Below are 19,436 nucleotides of genomic sequence, written 5' to 3'. Positions count from 1 at the left end.
GAGAGAAACTGCCTGTATGGGAGTACCTGGAAGGCACCAACCTCAGTAAAAACGCACGAGCCAACGCGGGGCATTGTAACAGTGGGCGGTGAGCTCGTTTCTGCCGAACGGACTGCTTTAGAAGTGTGGATACGTTTATGCGGGTCAACCGTTGCTTAGTCATCTTTCAAGGTGGACAGCTCACCTCAATCGGGAGCTCTGGATGGGACACCGAACACCGTTGCTGGTAGCTCCCTTGACCAGTTCCGTCGATACTATCGGTTCTCTTTTCTCAGCGCAAAGCCTACCAACAAATTTCTGGCTCATTCTGACGCTGCGGGTCACAGGTTTTCATTTTGGTGCATCAATCTGATGATGGGCTGCCCCTGGGGCCACTCGTGACAGAATGACGACCCAGCTCCTAGCTACCGAGCTAACGAATCTCATCCAAGAAAGCAAGCGGAAGCACAATGATCTCCGTCAAGTATGTGCACTCACTTCTCGTGTGTTGAGAACTCTAAAAGAATAACGTGATGTGTTCAGGCAGCCGAAAAATCTCTTGAAGAGCTGAAAAGCCTCAGAGGGGCCAACGAAGCCCAAGCCGCCAATGGTACGTCTCCTTTTGTCTCCCATAGCTCATGATTGATGTCTGATCCTCGTCCCTAGAGTTGGCTCAACGTCCAAATTTTGTCAACCCTTTTATTATTGCATGTGGAACCAAGAATGCAAAGTTCACAGGTATCGCCATCGTCTGTCTTCAGCGCCTCATTGTTGCCCGTGCCCTGCCTAGGGGCAAGTTGAACCAGGTCCTCGAAGCCCTGAGAGAGGCGACTTCTGCTGGACTCGATGTTCAACTCAAAATTCTCCAGGCTCTGCCATCACTATTACAAAACTTTGCGACAGATCTCAAGGGAGACCTCCTAATTACTGCCTTGAACATCTGCTTCATCTTGCAGACCAGTAAAAATGCCATTGTCAACAACACCTCAGCTGCGACTCTCCAGCAGCTTGTGGTCTCGGTATTTGACAAGGTGGTAGCTGAAGACAAATCCGGAACTGCAGGGTCTCCTGCGGGCGAGGCGCCAACCGGTGATGGCACCGTTGAGCTGCGCGCTGCCGCTCTGGATGCGTATAGGGTTGGTGATCAGCCTCCCATGGCAGTGGTCTTGTTTTTTCCTTGCTGACCGCTTCTAGATATTCAATGATCTTTGTCTCATGACAGAAAATCAACGCCCCGAGTATTTGAGATTCTCCGGACTACCACAAACCTTTGGTCTGGAGTTGATAGAATCAGTCTTAACCAACCACGCCGCCGTATTCTCCACCCATAAGGAGCAGGCACACATCCTTCAGATCCGAGTCATGCCTTTCATCATCAGCGCCCTGAAAGGCAAGCCCAACTTTGCCACATCAGTAAGACTTGTTCGTATCCTGTATACACTCCTGCGACGACACATCAGCATTCTTCCGGCGGAAAGTGGTGACGCTCTTGATATCTTGACGCATTTGCTCGACCAAGACACGGCAGTATGGAGGCGAGCGTTGTGTCTTGAAGTGTTCAGGGGTATTTTCGCTGAGCATGCCCTGATCAGACGGATTTTCGTCAATTATGATGCGAAGGAGGGCGAGAAGGACATCGTCAAGCGCTTGACAGCAACTTTTGTGAGGCTGAGCACCGAGAAGCCGTCAGTCATTGGGCTAGGGCATCAATCGACCATTCCTGTCGCAAACCCTTATGCAAGCATCGCATCGTCAACTGATCAAGCAATGCTTGAGGCCAGCGGTGTAACTGGCATCATCAGCGGCACGGTTAGCTCGGATGGCTCCAACATTGGAATCAGCACACAATGGAGCAATGTGAGGGTTCCATGCATCGATCAGCTGGACAAGACCGAGGCTCCGTCAGTTCCAGAGTCTTACATTTATAGCTTGACGCTGTCATGTATATCATCATTGTCCGAAGGCCTCGCAAAATTCATTCTCCCTCTCACAGTGCCTGGAGAGAGCCGTAGCCGCAAGCGGGGTGCGAAGCAGGAACCAGGCCGAGATTCTCCTGCTCCGCCTCAAGATGATGCCGATGGCCAGCGTAGTGCGTTGGACAGATCAGCTTCTTTTAAAAAGAACCCTGTCCCTCTTAACCCGCTCCTCCTAGAGGATCATCCCTTACACAACGAAGTCAAGATTTGCGCGGCTATCATCGAAGAATGCTGGCCGGCTATTCTTGCCACTTGCTCGACGTTCTTGTATGCTGCCATGGACTCTGAGTACTATCATAGCCTGGTAAGAGCATTCCAAAAGTTTGCTCATGTTGCCGGATTACTTCAATTATCGACACCAAGAGATGCGTTCTTGACAACTCTTGGAAAGGCAGCTGTCCCGCCCAACGTCTTTACGGCGTGCCTGAATGCAGGACCAGCTAGGCCTTCTACCCCCACGCCGACCACCGAAGCACCAAGTGGCATTTTTAGCAACGCAAGAGGGCTGCTCAGTGTTGACAGTTTGGCGAACCAATCCACGCCAGTTGCCGAAAAGGGAAGACAGCAAAGTGTTGATGGAAGTCAATTGACGCTTAACACCCGTAACCTCCTTTGCTTGAGAGCACTTCTGAACCTGGGTATTGCTCTCGGCCCAACACTTGGCCCATCTTGGCGTATCATTCTTGAGACCTTGCAACAAGCCGACTTCGTACTTTTTTCCACGAGTAAGACTCCTGGGCGGACGCCTCTAGCTACCAAGGGAGTAGATCATCAGGCGGAAGGCGAAGCCACTGCTCTCCTGTCCAACTTCAGCAGCGAGGTCAGGGCAGTTGAGACGGCAGCTTCGAGGCTCATAGAAAGCACCATCGACTTTCCAAACGACGCCTTTGGAGAGGTGGTTACCGCGATATGCAACCTCCTTGAGAGAGCAAAAGAAGATAAGCAGAAGGCAGAGAGTGCGAGTGAGCCGCAATCTCCGCAGTCGGGTGGTATGAAGCCGGTGCCAGCAGGACAGCATCGTCGGGTACTCAGCATCTCAGCCGCAGCAGCCGCAGGGCCAAACCAAGAAGACCATTTCGCTCTCGCCAAGCTAGGCGACATTGCCACTATCAACATCGATCGCTTGTTGTCATACCCGCCAGACATTTCTGGCTGGGCACCATTGACATCCGAACTCATCCATATCCTGAACGCATCTTCGATAAATGCTTCCGTGCGGCTTCGTGCTGCAGAGATCCTTGTTAGACTGGCTCTCGAGTCAGCCAATGTAGCTGCCACGATGGAGCGCGAGCAATGCGGCAGAGTTCAGTTGCTCCTTCTCGAGGCACTCCGAGATGCCATTCTGCCCTTGCAACAAGAAGACCGAGAGGTAACTGTGGCTAGTCACAGCACGGATGTCGAAATCCATAAGGTGATTCTCGACGGCCTTAAAAACTTGATCGAAAACTGCGGCGAGACTCTCGTCAGCGGCTGGGAGATTGCTTTCGAAATTATCGGCTCCATCTTTGTCGACAAGAAGTTCGCCCCCGGAGAGCGTCGGGGTTCCCTGACGGTCGTTCTCATGACACGATCAGCGAAGCTTGTCAGGTCTTCTTTTAATTCACTTCAACTAATCTGTTCCGACTTCCTAGCGTCTCTACCCAATTCCTGCTTTCTCATACTTGTTGATACCCTATACAAATTCTGCTCACAAGATGATGATCTCAACATTGCTTTAACGGTGAGTACAGAGACTAAATGGCTTCATGGGAGTGTGACTAATAATCATAGACCGTAACGTTCTTCTGGGTTCTGTCCGACTTCCTGTCTAACAAGACGGAGTCACTACCCATCACGGCCGACCTGATGCAAGGCTCGAGCATCTCAGAGCTGGCTGCTCTAGCCGCTAACTCAGACCATAATGCATCGGATGCTGCACTGTGGATGCTATTGCTTCTCAGACTTACTACTGTGACCGCCGATGAAAGATTAGAACTGCGAAACAGCGCGATTCAAACATTACTGAGAATTTTTGACGCATATGGCGACAAACTAAGCCCGGAAGCCTGGTCCATCTGTGTCAAGGCAGTTGTGTTCAAACTCCTCTCATCGATCGAGGTGGAACTTCAAGCCGCTGCTGAAGATACGTCGGCACATCGTGATCGGAAGGAATGGCATGAGACCGCGGTCGTGGTTTTGAACGGCATCTCGGAGCTTCTAGCCACGTACATGGAACCACTTTCTACAGATTCGTCATTCAACAAACTTTGGCAGGAGCTTCTCGGCCACTTCACGACACTTCTTGATTTCAAGGTCTTGAATATCAACACAGCCACTTACAAGGCTCTCGGCAAAGTCATTAAGTTTGAAGACGAACCTGGCAGGCCAGTCTTTGATACTAGTACCGTCAACGCCGTATGGGAGCTGTGGTCTCGAGGAATACCGGTGGCTTTGGACGAGGAAGAAGGAAAGAAAATGGACAACCAGAATTGTCTTATAGCTTACGTTGCCGCCTTCCACGATGTGTACCAGCTCATTCAGCAGGACTTGACCGTGGACCGTGTGCGCCAGCTTTTGACGCTTTTCCGTGAAGCTCTTCAGCAGGCCACAGTTGGAGCCTACGTCAACGACGTTGAGTACGTCACGCCACTTCAGAACCAAGTCCTCGAAGCCATTAAAATGGTGAGAACAGACCTCACCGGCGTACCGTCAGCGATGATCTCGCAGGTAGCAGAGTTCGTCCGCCTGGCATTCAACGACGAAGCACTCAATTCCGAGCGTTCGACTCAGCGAAGGACTTATGTCGCAATGTCCAAGGCAAGCATGGCAATTCTACAGACTCTCATCCTCAAGAATGCTTCAGATGCAGACATATACTCCAGCGAAGCCTTCTCCGCCGCGCTCTCGGCCCTCTCCAAGCCTGTGGTCTTGAAATACGGCTTCCCCATCGTCACCAAATCAGTTCAACCCTGGCGCCTTGCAACAACCTCTATCCTAGCCATCCTGGAAGCCACGCTCCCCCAGATCCGGTCCCTGGAGGTCCCGCGGCAAACGCTCCAGAGCATCTGGCAGATGATTGTCGAAATCGCAGACGGCATCGTTAGCGCAAATTGCAACGCAGCTCCCGCCGCTGCCGATCTCTCTGACGACGAGTCCTTCGACATCACCGCTTTCCACAAGCTCCGCGAGCTCATCATCCCTTCACTGGGAGCCGAGGCGATCCCCGACAAGACCCGCAAAGCCTACGCGGAATCTCTGTTCCGTACATCCATCATCCACGCCCCATCGCCGGCCGAGGCCTCCCTCCTCTCCGGCGGCGATGCAACGGGCCTCGCGGCGTTGTACCAGAAACGCATCGGCCACACCGTAGATCCCCTTCCCACCCGCCGCGCCCGCATGAGCTATGTCTGCGTGGACGAGCTCTTCTCCCTCGTCTCGTCTTACGACGAGGGCTCGCTGCGCATCGTGGTACAGCCGCCTACGCCCGCGTTCCCTCCGCCTCGCTCCGTTCTCTCTGAGGCCCCTCAGGCACTGCACATCCGCATCGCACGTACCGCGGCGCCCTTCCTCATCCTTCGCGCCGCGCTGACCATTCGCGCCTACATCGCCGATCAGCCCCTACGAGGCCGCATGCCGCAGCCTCTTTCACAGCGCAAGGAGCTCCTCCGCATTCTGCGGCAGCTAGTCGATCTCACCTCCGCATCGGACGCCATCCCCGACACGCCCAACGTTGAGAGCGAAGGACGCAAGCACTTGCTTCGCCTATATCCTCTCCTCGTCAGCGCTGTGAAGGTAGCGGGCGGCTCCGGCGATGAAGCTGTGCAGAACCTGTGCATCGAGGCTCTCGAAGTCGTCGGTGGTGAGTTGGGGCTATAGGCCACTAGAGTATTAGAAAAGCTGTTTTTTATTTTATTTTTCAAAGCCCGCCGTGTTTTCCGTGTACAATCACATAGATGACTAGATCGATGACGCCAGCCAGTTTTTCGTTGTAAATCGGTATGCCGAAAGGCTAATAAAATGGGATCATATTCTTTTTTTTTCTGTCACATCTCGGTTGCGATCACTAAATGATCAACAGCTTAAGACGCACCTCAAGACCTCGTTCGTCTGGTAACTCATCCATGGCATGTTCCCAAGTCCATCCACTTCATGCTCTTAGATCCTCTATCAACCCATGCCTTCAGACTTCGTTACCCTGTGGCGTAGAATTAAGGTAAAAAAAAAAAAAAATTAAAAAAAAAAAAAAAAAGAACACCCCCAAACGCGTCGCGCGACGCACCGTCACCGTCACCGTCACCCCCTTACCAATGCATACGGCCAAACTCATCAAACTCATCACCCCTCCCTGGTCTCGAATAAGCAATCCGCATGTGTGCATACGGAGCTGGATCCCGCCCGCATGCCTAATATCCGCCCTCCGAGCTTACCTTACAAGGCCAACAAACCTTCATCATGGGGGGGAGGGCCTCAACTCACTCACTTTACGTGCAGACAAACAAATATACACACCACCACCCTCACAAACACATACATGCAAAGACCAGAAACAGCAGCCAACTTGTCCATATTCGGTACCTTCAATAAATGAAAAAAAGAGACCCTTACTAACAGCCATGGCATTATGAATGAGACACGGGGAAGAAAAAAACGTGTCAGAAGACGCAAAACCAACACCTCAAAAGAACAATATACACAAATCAAATCAGATCACCCACACTCACACACACACACGCACCTCTACCACACCACAACCCCCGCATCCTCCATCAACATGCAACCCACCCCCCATCCATCATCAATCACCCTTACCCCAAAACATTTCTTCCCTTCCCTCCCCTCCCCTCCTCAACGTGCCGTATCTCCCTAAAGCCCGTCCCTCGGAGGCACTCCTCGAGGAAGCGGAATCCCACCGGTGTGGCGGCCCGCAACCCATACTTTTCATCCCCCCCCCGGCTTTTCCAGCCCCCAAATCAAAATCCTCCAGTGAGGGAACGGATGGAGTTGAGCGCTCGACACACCATCAGACTCACATAAGCCACCCGAAAATAGCCCATCAACTCGCGCCATCCTCTTTACTCTACTAGTACGTGTGTCCTCGTGCTTGGATGCCGGCACTAGTGCATTACCCCCCCCCCCCCCCCCCCTTCCCTCTCCTTCTCCAGACAAATCCGGGGTTCAGTCACTTTTCTTTTCTTTTTTTTCGGGGAGTAATATGAGGGATTCCGTCCAAGAAATTTCCAAGAAAGCTTTGATTAGATTGGCTTTCTCGCGGCAGATATTGGCGGAACATTGGCAGGCAAGCAGGCAGACAGACTCACATGCGGTGAAAAAACCAAGAAAACAAAGTGTTTTGGGAGGAGTAACAGATCAATTACTACAGAAACTCCTTGCTAGGAGCTGCCACGGAGCATTGAACAGCTACTTGAAACGAGAGTAAGTGGTAAGGCATCAGTCCGCAAGGCCAATCTTCCCCCAATGAGGAGTATGAGAAGCCCACATCGCGATGTCTCTGGTATCATGGTCAACCCCAAAGCCTGAACCCGGCCTGTGCCGAGCTCGTATTACATCCACCACCAGGCTAGAGAATCCAAACGGCATTACAAATTTGACATAAAAAAACTGGTTTTCTTGCTTTTTAAATGATTGGTCGTAGCCGAAACCTTAGACAGCCGTCTTCTCGCTATGTGCGGCGCGGGTGTTGATGTCCTCCTCGGGGTCGTTAGCGTGGATCTCCTTCTCGACTTGGTGCATGTCAATGTGCGCGACAGCGGAATCTCCGTCAAAGATCTTGGAAATCTCCTCGAGGGTGGGGCCCTTGGTCTCGACGTAGAAGAAGTAGACGAAGACAAGCTCGCAGAAGTCCCAGAGGGTGTAGAACAACATGAAGTTCCAGTGGTTGGGAAGGTTGTCCCAGGCGACCTTGTTGGTTTGGCTGTAGATGATGTCAGTTTTGAGTGCTTGAGATATATGGGGGTTTTAAAACGTACTTGCCAATGGCCAGAATGGCCTGGACGGTGATGTTCATGATCATCATACCCTTGGCACGAAGATGGAAGGGCAGAACCTCAAGGGCATAGGCGACCAGCAGACCGGAGAAACCAATGTCGTAGAAGATACCAAAGACCCAGATGAATACCAGCTGAGCGTAACCAGAACCCTGGTTCGTGGATCCAGAGTTCTCGTAAACGGCACCAGTGATGGTCCAGCAGACGAAGGAGGCGACCATACCGCTGATGGCCGTCAGGAACAGAGGGCGACGACCAAAGTAGTCGACGGTCAAGGCGGCACCGATGGAGCATGAAAGATCGAGAATCGACTTGCCGGTAGAGATGGCAAGCTTCTGGTTCTGTTCCTTAATGCCAGCACCGTCGTAGATGGCGTCCATGTAGTTGGAGAAGAGGGCGTTACCAGAGTACTGAGAGATGATACCAAGAGAGATGATGATAGCCAGGCGCCATCGGTTACCCTTGGTCTTGAGGAAGTCGATGTAGCTAGTGGTCTTGTCGGCGTTCCTCTCCATCAAGATGGTCTCCTTGATCTCGCGGTACTCGAACTGAACAGTGGCGTTGTTGTAGTCACCGCCAGCATGGTGCTTGGCCAGGACAGCCAGGGCCTCCTCGGAGCGGTCCTTGTTAACAAGGTAACGAGGAGACTCAGGCACCCACCAAATACCGACAAGCTGGATGACGGAGGGGACAATCTGGATGAAGGTGATGGAGCGCCAGCACCAGTCGTTGTTGATGTACGAGGTTCCCCAGCCAATGCTGGCAACGATCAAAGCACCCAAGTTCCACAAGCAGTTGTAGATGGCAGTGACGGGGCCACGGTGTTGAGGATGGCAGATCTCGGTAAGCAGCAGAGGAGAGGACATCTGAGCCAAAGAGTTGCCGAAACCGAGGATGTATCTGCCGCCAACGTACACTGAATGATTGTTAGACTTTTGTGCATTGTGAGCAAGGTAAGCGGGTGTTTACTTACTTCCCCAGCCGTTGCAGAAAGCAGTAATGCAACCGCCAATGATCATGAAGATGCAGCCGCTGATAATGGCGACCTTACGTCCGTATTTGTCGGCCACGTAGGGAGTGATGAAGAAGGAGCAAATCGAACCGATGTTGAACATGTTGATGAGAATTCCGAGCTTGTTGTTGTCGGAAACGCCATCGCCGAAGTAGTCCTTCCATCGCTTCATCTGCTGGGATGTGTTGACGAGCATACCATCGTAACCGGTGGTGGCCGAAGCAACCATAAGGAAGATGGTCGAGAAATAGAGGTTGCGGAGATGGGGCTCCTTAGTCCAGTAGACTTTCTCGAATCGCGGAGCCTCAGCTCTCGCGATCTCGACATTGTCGGCAACCGTCTGAGAGGCAACAGGCTTCTTCACCATTGTGACGGTATTGGAGTGTTGCTTCCTAAAAAACCAGGGAAGAACTTGGTGTAGAGAGGGTATTGAAGTTGATTGACCGACTCGCGGGTGAAGAGAGACAAGAGGACGGGCCAGCAGGACGAGGTGATCGTCGAAGACTTATATGTCTTTTTTTCCGCCTGTCGCCCCTGAGCCTCTGGTAGCAGTATGGAAGCACTTTTTTTTTTTTTTTTGTGCTTTTGATCTGTGCCATTGACCCCGGAGCTGCCTTTCTCACCCCATTGGGACATGCACGCCCCGTGAAAAGAGAATATGGGGGAGGGGGCGTGGGGTGTGGCCAGAACCGGGGTGTGCGGCGGCGACAACACGAACTGGCGGCATGCGGGTAAAGATGGATGGGAAGTCTCTTTCCCCAGACGTTACCAGGTTTGGTTTGACCTAGTCTAGTCTGCGGTGGGCGGGCGTTTCTCCCCATGTTCGTCTAGCCTCTCGGGAGAGGCCATGCAAATTGGCAGATCTTTCATAAGATAGGTCCAGGCAGGCCGTCAGCAGGTTACGGGTGCGGGACCTAGGCATACCACCCAGGTCCGGAACGAACAATGACAAGGGGTGGCCGCTCTTTCTTTCTGTGATTCGTGGGCTAAGTCCGGCTGTAATGGAGCAGAAATGCTGCCATTCATGTGGCACGGAAGCTGGTGGATTGCTTTCCAGCTTGCGAGAGTGTCAGTTGAGAGATTTCGTCTCCGTGCCGTTTACGTGACAGCATGATATTGGAGCACCAGATACAAGGATCCCGGGAGGATTTTCCAACGGGGCTGTTCTGCAAAAGCCAATGCATTGCCAGCTGCGCTTGTTCGATCGAAGAATACCCAAAACGATTCTGCAGTCACAATGACTTCTTGACTTTTGCAGCCCTAATCGAATCCAACCTTCAGCGCAAGTATCGGGTGTTGGTGCCGTGAACAGGCATCTCCGGTCCGCCGGTTCATCCTTGGAAGCCAGGCATTTAGTAATGCAAAGCCAAACGACGTTTCTGCTATGGTGATTTGAAATAAGAGTCTGCCGTAGCATACGCCCCTGCCTGTTACCACACAGTCTGCCAATGCCGACACAACACTAGAGACCAAAGCCTGTATATCAAGAACATTGTTCGTAAGTACTCGTTTTTGTGCACATAGACCTAGCAACAGCTAGATCCAAAGTTGTTCTCGGCATTCGAGCGCACGAGATGCCCTACTGGACTTGGTATGAGGCAGAGTGGCAACGAATGAAGGGCAGGCGCTCCATGTGCCCAGAGACTTAACATGAGTAAGCTTCAACCAAGGCTTGTGTGATCGAGAACCAAGAGAGCCCACGCATGAGAACTACAAGGAATTAGCGTACCAAAAGACGGTCCAACAGCCCTGTCTAGCCCTGGCGAGCATGCGGTTCAGGTGTGAACCTAATCCGGGATACAAGTGGCTTCGCTAGAAGGGCCGTCTGGAAAAAAAGGCCGGCAAAAGGCCATTCCATTTAACCATCGAACATCCATTGGCCAGACAACTGAGGAGATGCGTAAAAGGGAAAGGCTGATCGAGAGAGAGATGGGATGTGCTGAGGATGGCGCCGGAGTGTGTGAGCATTCGAAACGTGGGGCCTTAGGGGAGGCTCCTGCAGACTGCAATTCGTTCGTTGGTGGACTTCGGCTATGAGGAACTGGCCAGGCTATTGAGCAAATGAACTTGATGATGGTGGTGGGCTAAGCTTAACAACTGGACTCGCCTGGGTCCGGCCATGCGGGTGGGAGGCGCATTGCGTCTTAAGCGAAGCCACCTAGAATCAGGACCCTTGAGCGGTCGGTGACTTCGACAATGGTTGTTCCCATTTATTGTTATGGGTAGTCCGATTCGAGCTGCAGTGGCTGGGTCATTAATGAAGCCATTTTGGGATGCGTCGTTTTTGTAATATTCGGTACCATGTCTGGCCACCACTCATGGTACGATCCATGATTAGAAGCGCGCCCCAAAGAATTGGAACAGAGAAGCTGACAAGACAGCGATGCTCTGCAACCCAAGAAATGCATCGCGGTAAGTATCAGCAACCGTCATTTGCGGGTTTTCCGCGTTGCAATATGACTCTTCTCAGGTCGTCCATATCGGGCATAGATGCCGTCTGTTAAAGGCGAACGTGACCAACTGCTGTCATGTCGCCCCCGAACGGCCACCCGATTTTGCAGTGATCCACCCTCCGAATCCCAAGAGCAGCGGTGCTGCCCGAGAGATCACCACCAAGGCAGTCATTGACAGTGTTTGTCGCCAATAGGCAGCATGCCGTACCCTCCTCTTCATATTAGTCCAGGTCGACAATGCTTGATGAATCATGGATCCATGGTAAACGCAGCTTCAAACGAAAGATGTCAAGGGCGGTCGTAAGCAAATCGTGCGCTTCATCTCCTTCATTCCAACAATTGCCAGCTTGAAGGATGTACGGTTGAATGCCAATTTGCCGGGGCTTGTGGTGCCTACAAATGGCAAAAGCAGACTCCTCATCTGGGAGGCGTGTCGACAGAGAAGAAGCCAAGACAGATACCGGCCCAGTGCCGTTCACCCACGCGTGATCATGCAGGCATAGATTTGGCATTGGCCGAAAGAACGCCAACGGCGACGCAGAGTGGTTAGGGAAGCGCCCCCCTCGGAATGCAGGCCCGGGCTGATCGTTGTGTCTGACATTAGGTCTAGCACAAATGAGGTATAGTTTTTCCAGGGCATTATGGCACTGAGACGTCTCTGATCCTGTGTCTGTTCCTTCGGCTCTAGGAGCTGGTCTACCGAAATTTGGACCCAAAAACCAAGCTCAAGTCGCGCGTGAGAGCAGGCACCAATTAAGCTAGTCTTCTGACAGCCTGAAGAGTTGCAGCGGCGTGAGGTGTGACAGACTCTAGGGATTCTTGTGTATATCTAATGTGCAGTGAACGTGTCTCGGTTTAGTTTATTGGAGAGCGATCGGATTCAAGCTCGTTTCGGATGATCTTACTGCCGCCTGCTTGCGAGGCGCTCGTGTTAACGCCTATTTTGCGAGGCTTACTTCGTACAAACATTAAGGGGGGGACGTCGAGTTATCCTGCTGTGTATGGCAGAAGAATTCATGGATACCTAGAGGGCCTTGGGGTTACTCAATTGCGACTTAGGCTGAAAAGAGGCCATCTTGATGCTCGATCATCCTTCTTCCAATTTAGACAGCCCATGACATTGCCGCAGCTATGTCTGTCGGTCTGGCAACCTCTTTCGTACCGTCGATTCCTTTTCACCACGATTCGCTGAGCATGTCGATCTGGATTTTATTTGGTGTTGCTTGCAGAGTTGCAATGATTGGCATTGAATGCTTGACGAACATAAGCCCTATTAGGTTGGGGTTGTATAATGCAGTCCTATTAGGAAGCCTAGGGATCTCGTCTCGATACGCCTCTACATCGAATCACTATCAGTTCCAGCTTGCCACCCCAGGATCGACAGAGTCTCCTGACCCACCAATAATGATATTTTGGAAGCATGAACAGACGCGTCCAAATCCGGGGAACAGACGTGGACCCCTCAGGCCCGCTAAATTGAGGTGAACGGAGACCCGGGAGCAACGTGTTTCTGGACCATCCACATTAGTTTAGACGCAACCCACGCCCGCGAGCCCATAACACCTTTTGGGTATTAGAGCCATCCCGGCAACTGGGGATCCCACTTTATGCCAAAGGGTGTTTGGCCTCTTGATTTTAACCTGCCTCACCGCACCCTCCTTTTGTAAATACCCGCTGCACGTATCGGCTAGTCATGTGTAGTCAGGTCGCGGCCAGGTAGATTAGCCGATGACAGTAGCATCGTTAGCTTAGGGCGACACTTGACATACAGCATGGCATCCCTTCAAGCGGTCCCAGATCTGTGGAAGCGCCGCAGAGCCGGCTGAAGTCGAGGTGTGGTACGACCAAACACCGGAGCCCTTGAGCATGTCAGGACGAGGAAAAGGGGCAATACGACACGATGCAGATGAAGGCAGATTTGACCATGCGGGAGGATTCTGGGGGATTGCAAATGAGGTCGCGAGGCGGGCAGAAAGTGAGTGAGGGGAGGAAAATTCGAGGATGGGTAATGATGTTGCAGTAGAAAAGGAAATTCCTGTATGAACGAGCAAGCACGAACAGGCAAGGAGTGGCAAAGCAGTCCTTCCTTCTTTGTCCCATTTACTCTGCGCCATATGGGAAAGTCCGAAATGAAGCAGGCATGCTTGTAGCACGGCAAGCAGCGCCGCACGCTTTCCTTCCTCTGTCTTCCTCCTTCCATCATAGAGCGATAGTCGTCTGGACTCAAAGCTCCGTGTCAGAAGCTTGGTCCTCAGCATTCTATCTCCCCGATGTTGTCACCTTTACATCTCATCAAATCACGTACAGCTTCTTCTTATGATTCTGACTTGATTGACACGCATCTTTGCGTCTATTGTCTTAGCTATCTACTTGCAATCCTGGTATCTTGGCCACACCCAAAACTTCCGGTGCCTTCTGATAAGTGGACCTAGCAAAACCATATCCTCCCGATGGCCTGTAACTCCATTACGCCAACTGGCTTGACATCTTCCGTGACATTATCAACAGCTGTGGGTGGCAGGCCTCGCCGGCCCGTCACGTGGGCTGACGGCCGCCACCACTGGTCTTAGCCAGCCTCCACAGCCCTCTAGCCAGTTAGTTAGTTCTTCCAACCAACAACACCACTTTTCCCATTCTGAGCGTTCTGTGCTGGTTTCGCCCACAGGTTATGAGCCCAGCGTTATTCTTTCGGAATAACGTCGTTTTACCCATTATTCTACTCGTCTGTCAATTTTCTATTGATTCACGAATTTTTGCGATTTTATTCGCTTTATTTACCCTTCTGTGCGATTTTCTCGCTTTCTTTCCTTCCTCTTCGCTGACGAATTTCACTTTCTGACGCGACATTGGCTGCCTGGCGCGCACGAATATCACGTGGCACGCGACCGACCACCACAACCCACTGGTTTTCACGAACACCACGGTCAACAACAGACTTTTCAGTCACAACTACAACTTTTACTTCGATTCCTCGTTTTTCACGAGAATTCAACCATTTCAGCTTCGGTTTTTCGAACCAGCCCATCAGTTTCTCGTATCTTCTACGAGTATTCATTCTTCCCTTCGATTCACCGTATTTCTACGGTCGGATCTCACAATTCCACCCATTTCTCGTGTTCTTACGCAAGATTCTCCCTCCTACACAATCCAACAGCACGCGTAGGTGGCAGCGAAAGTAAGCCATCTAACGTACAGACACGCCTCCAAAGCTGCGGCCTCGGAGAAACGCCTGTGATCGAGGTGCGACTATAAGTCTGTCCCGCACTGTTGTGATACCCTCACTTTCACTTCAAGATGTCTCAAAACGACTTCAAGACCGTCTTCACGCCTCTTCCTCGCCTGAAAGGTGAATCCAACTGGAACACATGGCGCATGCTTGTTACAGCGACCCTGCGAGGATACGACTTCGAGATATTCCTCGAGACTGACGTCCCTCGCCCTGCTGACCCTATCGCTGCAGAGGAATGGAGAAAGAACCGTAACGTCACGAATGGTCTCCTCATGAACGCCAGCGAATCGGTTCTTGACAGACTCTGCACAGCGGGTTGGGTTGACGATGGAAACCCTTACGAATTGTGGCAGGCGCTCGAGAAGCACATTCCGAGAATCTCACAAGACGCCACAGCTGCCCTTGTTGACGAGTTTGCCAAGACCACCGCCAACGATCACAAGACTCTTCACGATGCCCTCAATCGCTGTCACCACCTCAGAAAGCGTATTGAGACCATTCACGGTCGTCTGCCAGACTCCTTCCTCGCTGTTTTCCTCCTTAACTTCTTTAAGGACCGACTTCCCGATACGTACAAGCATTTCACATCGAAGGGCGCCACCCATCCCACGTGGAATGAGGTGGCTGATACGATTTACACGCTTGCCCAAGACGAGGATCAAAAGCGCAGTTATGCCACTATTCGCAACACACCTGGAGGCAAGTCTGCTGGCAGTGGGGGTCCTGCCTCTCCAGCCGTCACCACCACCGTCACCTCCACTGTCACTGCCTCCAAGGAAAAGAAGAAGTGCGACCACTGCAACTGTGATCACGAGACCACAAAGTGCTATGTCGCCCACCCCAATCTCATCCCTCTACACTACGTCAACCGGGATAAGTTGATTGAAAAAGCGAGAAAGCACGTGTGTGGCGATCGCTGCCGCTGGGATCAGCCTACTTCTGTTGATGGCACCCGCCAGACTGTTGTCAGAGCGTCACCTGCCATCTTGGGTCAGTCTGCCCTTGCCTCCATCGCCAGCCCAGCAGTTTTCACTGCTGCCCGCGATGACCTCATCACCCGAGACGATATCGTTCTCGATTCTGGTTGTACTACTTCAACCTTCAACAACTTGCGATATTTCGTCAAGTACGCTGAAAAGAGCGATTTGACACCTTCCACTTCTGCCTCCGGCGCCCCAGTCCGGTCACTTGGCGTGGGCACCGTCTTCTTCCAGACCCAAGACCCCACCAACCCTGACGTTATTCACGATTGGACACTTCACAACGTTGAGTACAACCCTTCCAGCCCAGCCAACTTACTGAGCCCTGGAAAACTTCGTCGTGATCACGTGGAATATGATTGGCAGACCTCAAGCCTCATACACGTGACACAGCGCACTTCCCTTGCCAAAGTTCATTGGGTTTCTGACGTCTGCGTCGTTGAGACTCATGATACTGGAAATCACGTGCCTCGAGATATTGCTATCAGCCTCGCCGCCTTCCGGGCTACCCAGCGACCGTCTCTTGAACTGATGCACCGCCGGCTGGTTCACGCCCACCCATCACGTGTTGTGGAGGCTTGCCGCCGTGTTGGCATTCGGTTCACAACGTCAGAAATTGACGCTTTCTTCTGTGAGTCTTGCCATCTCAGCAAATCCACTGAACGGATTAGTCGAGACCACCCACTTCCACTTACGAGTATTGGCGATGAAATTCACCTTGATCTCGTTGGTGTTCTTCCCCTATCAACAAAAGGGAACCGTCAGGTTCTACACCTCATGGATAAGTATAGTGGTTACCACTGGGTTGTTTTTCTGCCCAACCACAAGTTTGCCACCATCCTGGCAGCTATCAAGAAATGGGATACTGAATTCTACAGTCTCACCGGCCTCAAGCCCAAGGTTTGGGTTTCTGACAATGCTCCCGAGCTAATCAAGGTTTTCAACGACCCCTACTTCGAGGGTACTCGCCACAACACGACTATTGCCTACACGCCTTCCATGAACGGTACTATTGAGCGTGCTGGTCGTACCATCGTCGAAGGCGCCCGGACACAGCTGATTGACATGTCCCTTCCAGAGGAACTGTGGGATTACAGCATCGATTCGGTGACTCAGATTCTCAACCTCTTGCCCACACCCTCCAAGGGTAACTTGAGCCCTCACGAGATCATGGCGAGAGAGCTGAACTTGGCTGCTGAACGTGAGGCCCCCCACATTGAACATCTCCGAACGTTTGGCTGTGCTGCCTACGTACACAAGAAGGGCCCTCGACGCCCTATGCGCTCTGCCAAGATGGAACCACGAGCAATCAAGGGATTCCTCGTCGGTTACGGTTCTCTTCGTGGCCACATTTACTACGTTTACCTGCCTGATCGAAAGGAGGTTATTCGCTGCAGAGATGTTCGATTTCGTGAGGAACCGCACAAGACAGTGTTGCCTCCAACTACTGGCACACCCAACATTGATGAAATTGAACATGATGCTGCGTTTGTCGAACCAGATATCATCATCCAGTACACCATCCGTCAGAAGCCTATTGAAGGTGAAAAACCCGTGACTGGTGATCCCAAACCAGATGAGACCATCGTTGAAAAAGCGATGGCACCCACTGATACACATCTCATGTCTCCGCCACCAGAGAACCTGTTGGAGACCACTGCTACACCTCGTGACAGCATTACTAACGAATTGAATGATGACGAATTCGTCGCTTCCGTGGAAACAATGGAAACTGATCACCAGGACCCTGATTCCCTCTCCACGATTGTTGAGGAAGCAACGAGTCAACCGGCAGAGTCCTCTCGACCTCGCCGCGCCTCAGCCCAGCGACCACCTGGTCCTTACCGAGCCGCCAGTGGCGTACGCTCCTATGCTAAAAAGACTTTTCTATCTGCTGACATTCCAGCTTCACTAACTTCTCGTCAATTCTCTCCCAGCGTGCTTTCTGCTACTGCCCTTTCGAAAGTCCTACCCGACGGCGTGGTGATCCCGAAGTCCTACCGTGAGGCGCAGAAGAGCCCACAGTGGCCCCAGTGGGAACAAGCCTTCGAACGAGAGATGACTCAATTCACGGAAAAGGGGGTTTACGAAGTCGTTTACCCACCACGTGACGCTAAAGTCCTGCCCGGCAAGTGGGTATGTGACATCAAAACCAACAAAAACAACGAAATCGTGCGCTACAAGGCCCGATATGTGGTTTGTGGAAACCACGAGAAAGGTGACTGGTCATCGCAAGAGGTTTACGCTGCAGTTGCCTCTGCCACCGCAACCCGCCTTTTCTTCGCAGTTGTCGCACTTCTCGATCTTGAATACGAAGTATATGATTTCGACACTGCTTTCCTAGCCGCCTCGATTCCAGAGGGGGTTAAGGTGTACGTCCGGCCCCCCGCTGGCTACGCCACTGCAGACAACAAGGTTTGGCTGCTCCACAAGGCACTCTATGGATTGAGAAAATCACCACTTTGGTGGTTTCGACTTATCAAGGGTGAAATGGAACGAATTGGCTTCACTGCTGTTGATGGGGAGGTTTGTCTCTTCGTCAATCACAAGATTAAAGCGTACGTTCTTATGTACGTCGACGACAACGCCATCGCCGCTCCCAACAAGCAAGTCATGATGGAAGTTCGTCGTCTCCTCGAGAAGGTCTGTTCTCTTAAAGACCTCGGCGAGGCTACCGATTTTCTCGGTTTCCAGATTGAACGCGACAGAGCTGCCGGTAAGATTTTCGTTTCCCAAGCCAAGTACGCAAAAGCAGTGCTTCAACGATTCGACTTTGATGGTTTGAGTGCTGTCAAGACGCCTATGGCGACCACTGACGATCTGCCCGTCACCTGGGACAAGAACGAGTGCTCGCTTGACGAACAACAACTTTACATCGAACAAACCGGCTGCCTTAACTTCCTGGTGGCTGGAACTCGCGTTGACATGGCCTACACCGTCAGTAAATTGTCACAGGCGAATTCAGGGCCTTCTAAGGCCCATCTTCGTGCTATTAAGCACTTATTCCGATACCTCAAGGGCACCGTTTATCTCGGTATTGTACTTGGAGGCATCCCCACGATCAACGAGTTGGGGCTCTACGCTGCTGCAGATGCCTCTTTCGCTGACAACAAGCCATCACGAGTCTCGACAGGTGGTTACGTCGTCTTCCTCGCTGGTGCGCCGATTGCTTGGAAGTCAAAGAAACAGACTTTCGTGACTTTGAGCACCACGGAGGCTGAATTCATCAATCTCACACCTACGGCAATTGCTGTGAAGTGGATCAGACGTTGCCTCTCCCAACTGCTCGGCAAACCCATCACCACGCCTACTATCATGTTCACTGACAGTGCCAACGGCTACGACAACGTCATGAACCCACTCAACGAGGCACGAACCCGCCACATCGATGTCCGATACAAATGGATCATACAGGAGGTTCACACTGCGAAAAGCATCGAACTCCGACTCATCAAGGGCGCTGATATGGCCGCCGATGGACTCACGAAGCCACTGGTTGCGGTCAAACACAAGGAATTCGTTCGTTTGTTGGGCATGGCGGAGGGATTGGATTGAGAGGGGGATTTTGAGACTGTGGGACTATTGATATTGAGACTTCGGGATTCGGAGGATTTCACGGCCTCCTATTGGCCAGGTTTAACCGGTAATTGACCGAGTTTTCTAATAGTTGAGAACTCCTCGGATTTGGAGGATTTGGGACTTTTCCTGCATTTCCTATTATTCTACTGCTTTTTCGCTGAGGAGTCTGAGAGGGGGTGTGGGTGGCAGGCCTCGCCGGCCCGTCACGTGGGCTGACGGCCGCCACCACTGGTCTTAGCCAGCC

At 52.0% G+C, this 19,436-nt stretch overlaps 4 protein-coding genes across 4 annotated transcripts; 3 read left to right on the top strand and 1 right to left on the bottom strand.

Annotated features, from left to right (window-relative positions):
- Positions 1-385: 385 nt before the first annotated feature.
- CTRU02_200903 (endosomal peripheral membrane protein) lies at positions 386-5,810 on the top strand (the record flags this gene model as incomplete). Its single annotated transcript, XM_036718917.1, has 5 exons — positions 386-463; positions 523-589; positions 646-1,115; positions 1,174-3,675; positions 3,726-5,810. The coding sequence occupies 5 exons, from the start codon at positions 386-388 to the stop codon at positions 5,808-5,810; spliced, it is 5,202 nt and encodes a 1,733-aa protein (XP_036589917.1).
- A 1,785-nt stretch (positions 5,811-7,595) lies between these two features.
- On the bottom strand, positions 7,596-9,318 carry CTRU02_200902 (MFS hexose transporter; the record flags this gene model as incomplete). The annotated part of the gene is made up of 3 exons (XM_036718916.1): positions 7,596-7,866; positions 7,922-8,855; positions 8,913-9,318. The coding sequence occupies 3 exons, from the start codon at positions 9,316-9,318 to the stop codon at positions 7,596-7,598; spliced, it is 1,611 nt and encodes a 536-aa protein (XP_036589916.1).
- Positions 9,319-14,072: 4,754 nt separating this feature from the next.
- CTRU02_200901 (uncharacterized protein) lies at positions 14,073-14,243 on the top strand (the record flags this gene model as incomplete). Its single annotated transcript, XM_036718915.1, has 1 exon — positions 14,073-14,243. The coding sequence occupies one exon, from the start codon at positions 14,073-14,075 to the stop codon at positions 14,241-14,243; it is 171 nt and encodes a 56-aa protein (XP_036589915.1).
- A 455-nt stretch (positions 14,244-14,698) lies between these two features.
- On the top strand, positions 14,699-19,168 carry CTRU02_200900 (reverse transcriptase domain protein; the record flags this gene model as incomplete). Its single annotated transcript, XM_036718914.2, has 1 exon — positions 14,699-19,168. One exon carries the CDS (start codon positions 14,699-14,701, stop codon positions 19,166-19,168), a length of 4,470 nt encoding a protein of 1,489 aa, XP_036589914.2.
- Between the last annotated feature and the right edge of the window lie 268 nt (positions 19,169-19,436).

This window comes from Colletotrichum truncatum (assembly GCF_014235925.2).
Source record: "Colletotrichum truncatum strain CMES1059 chromosome Unknown Contig_0001, whole genome shotgun sequence".
Taxonomy (NCBI): Eukaryota; Fungi; Ascomycota; class Sordariomycetes; order Glomerellales; family Glomerellaceae; genus Colletotrichum; species Colletotrichum truncatum.
The sequence above is the reverse complement of the archived record's forward strand: the minus strand, read 5'-3'. Positions and strand labels throughout refer to the sequence as shown.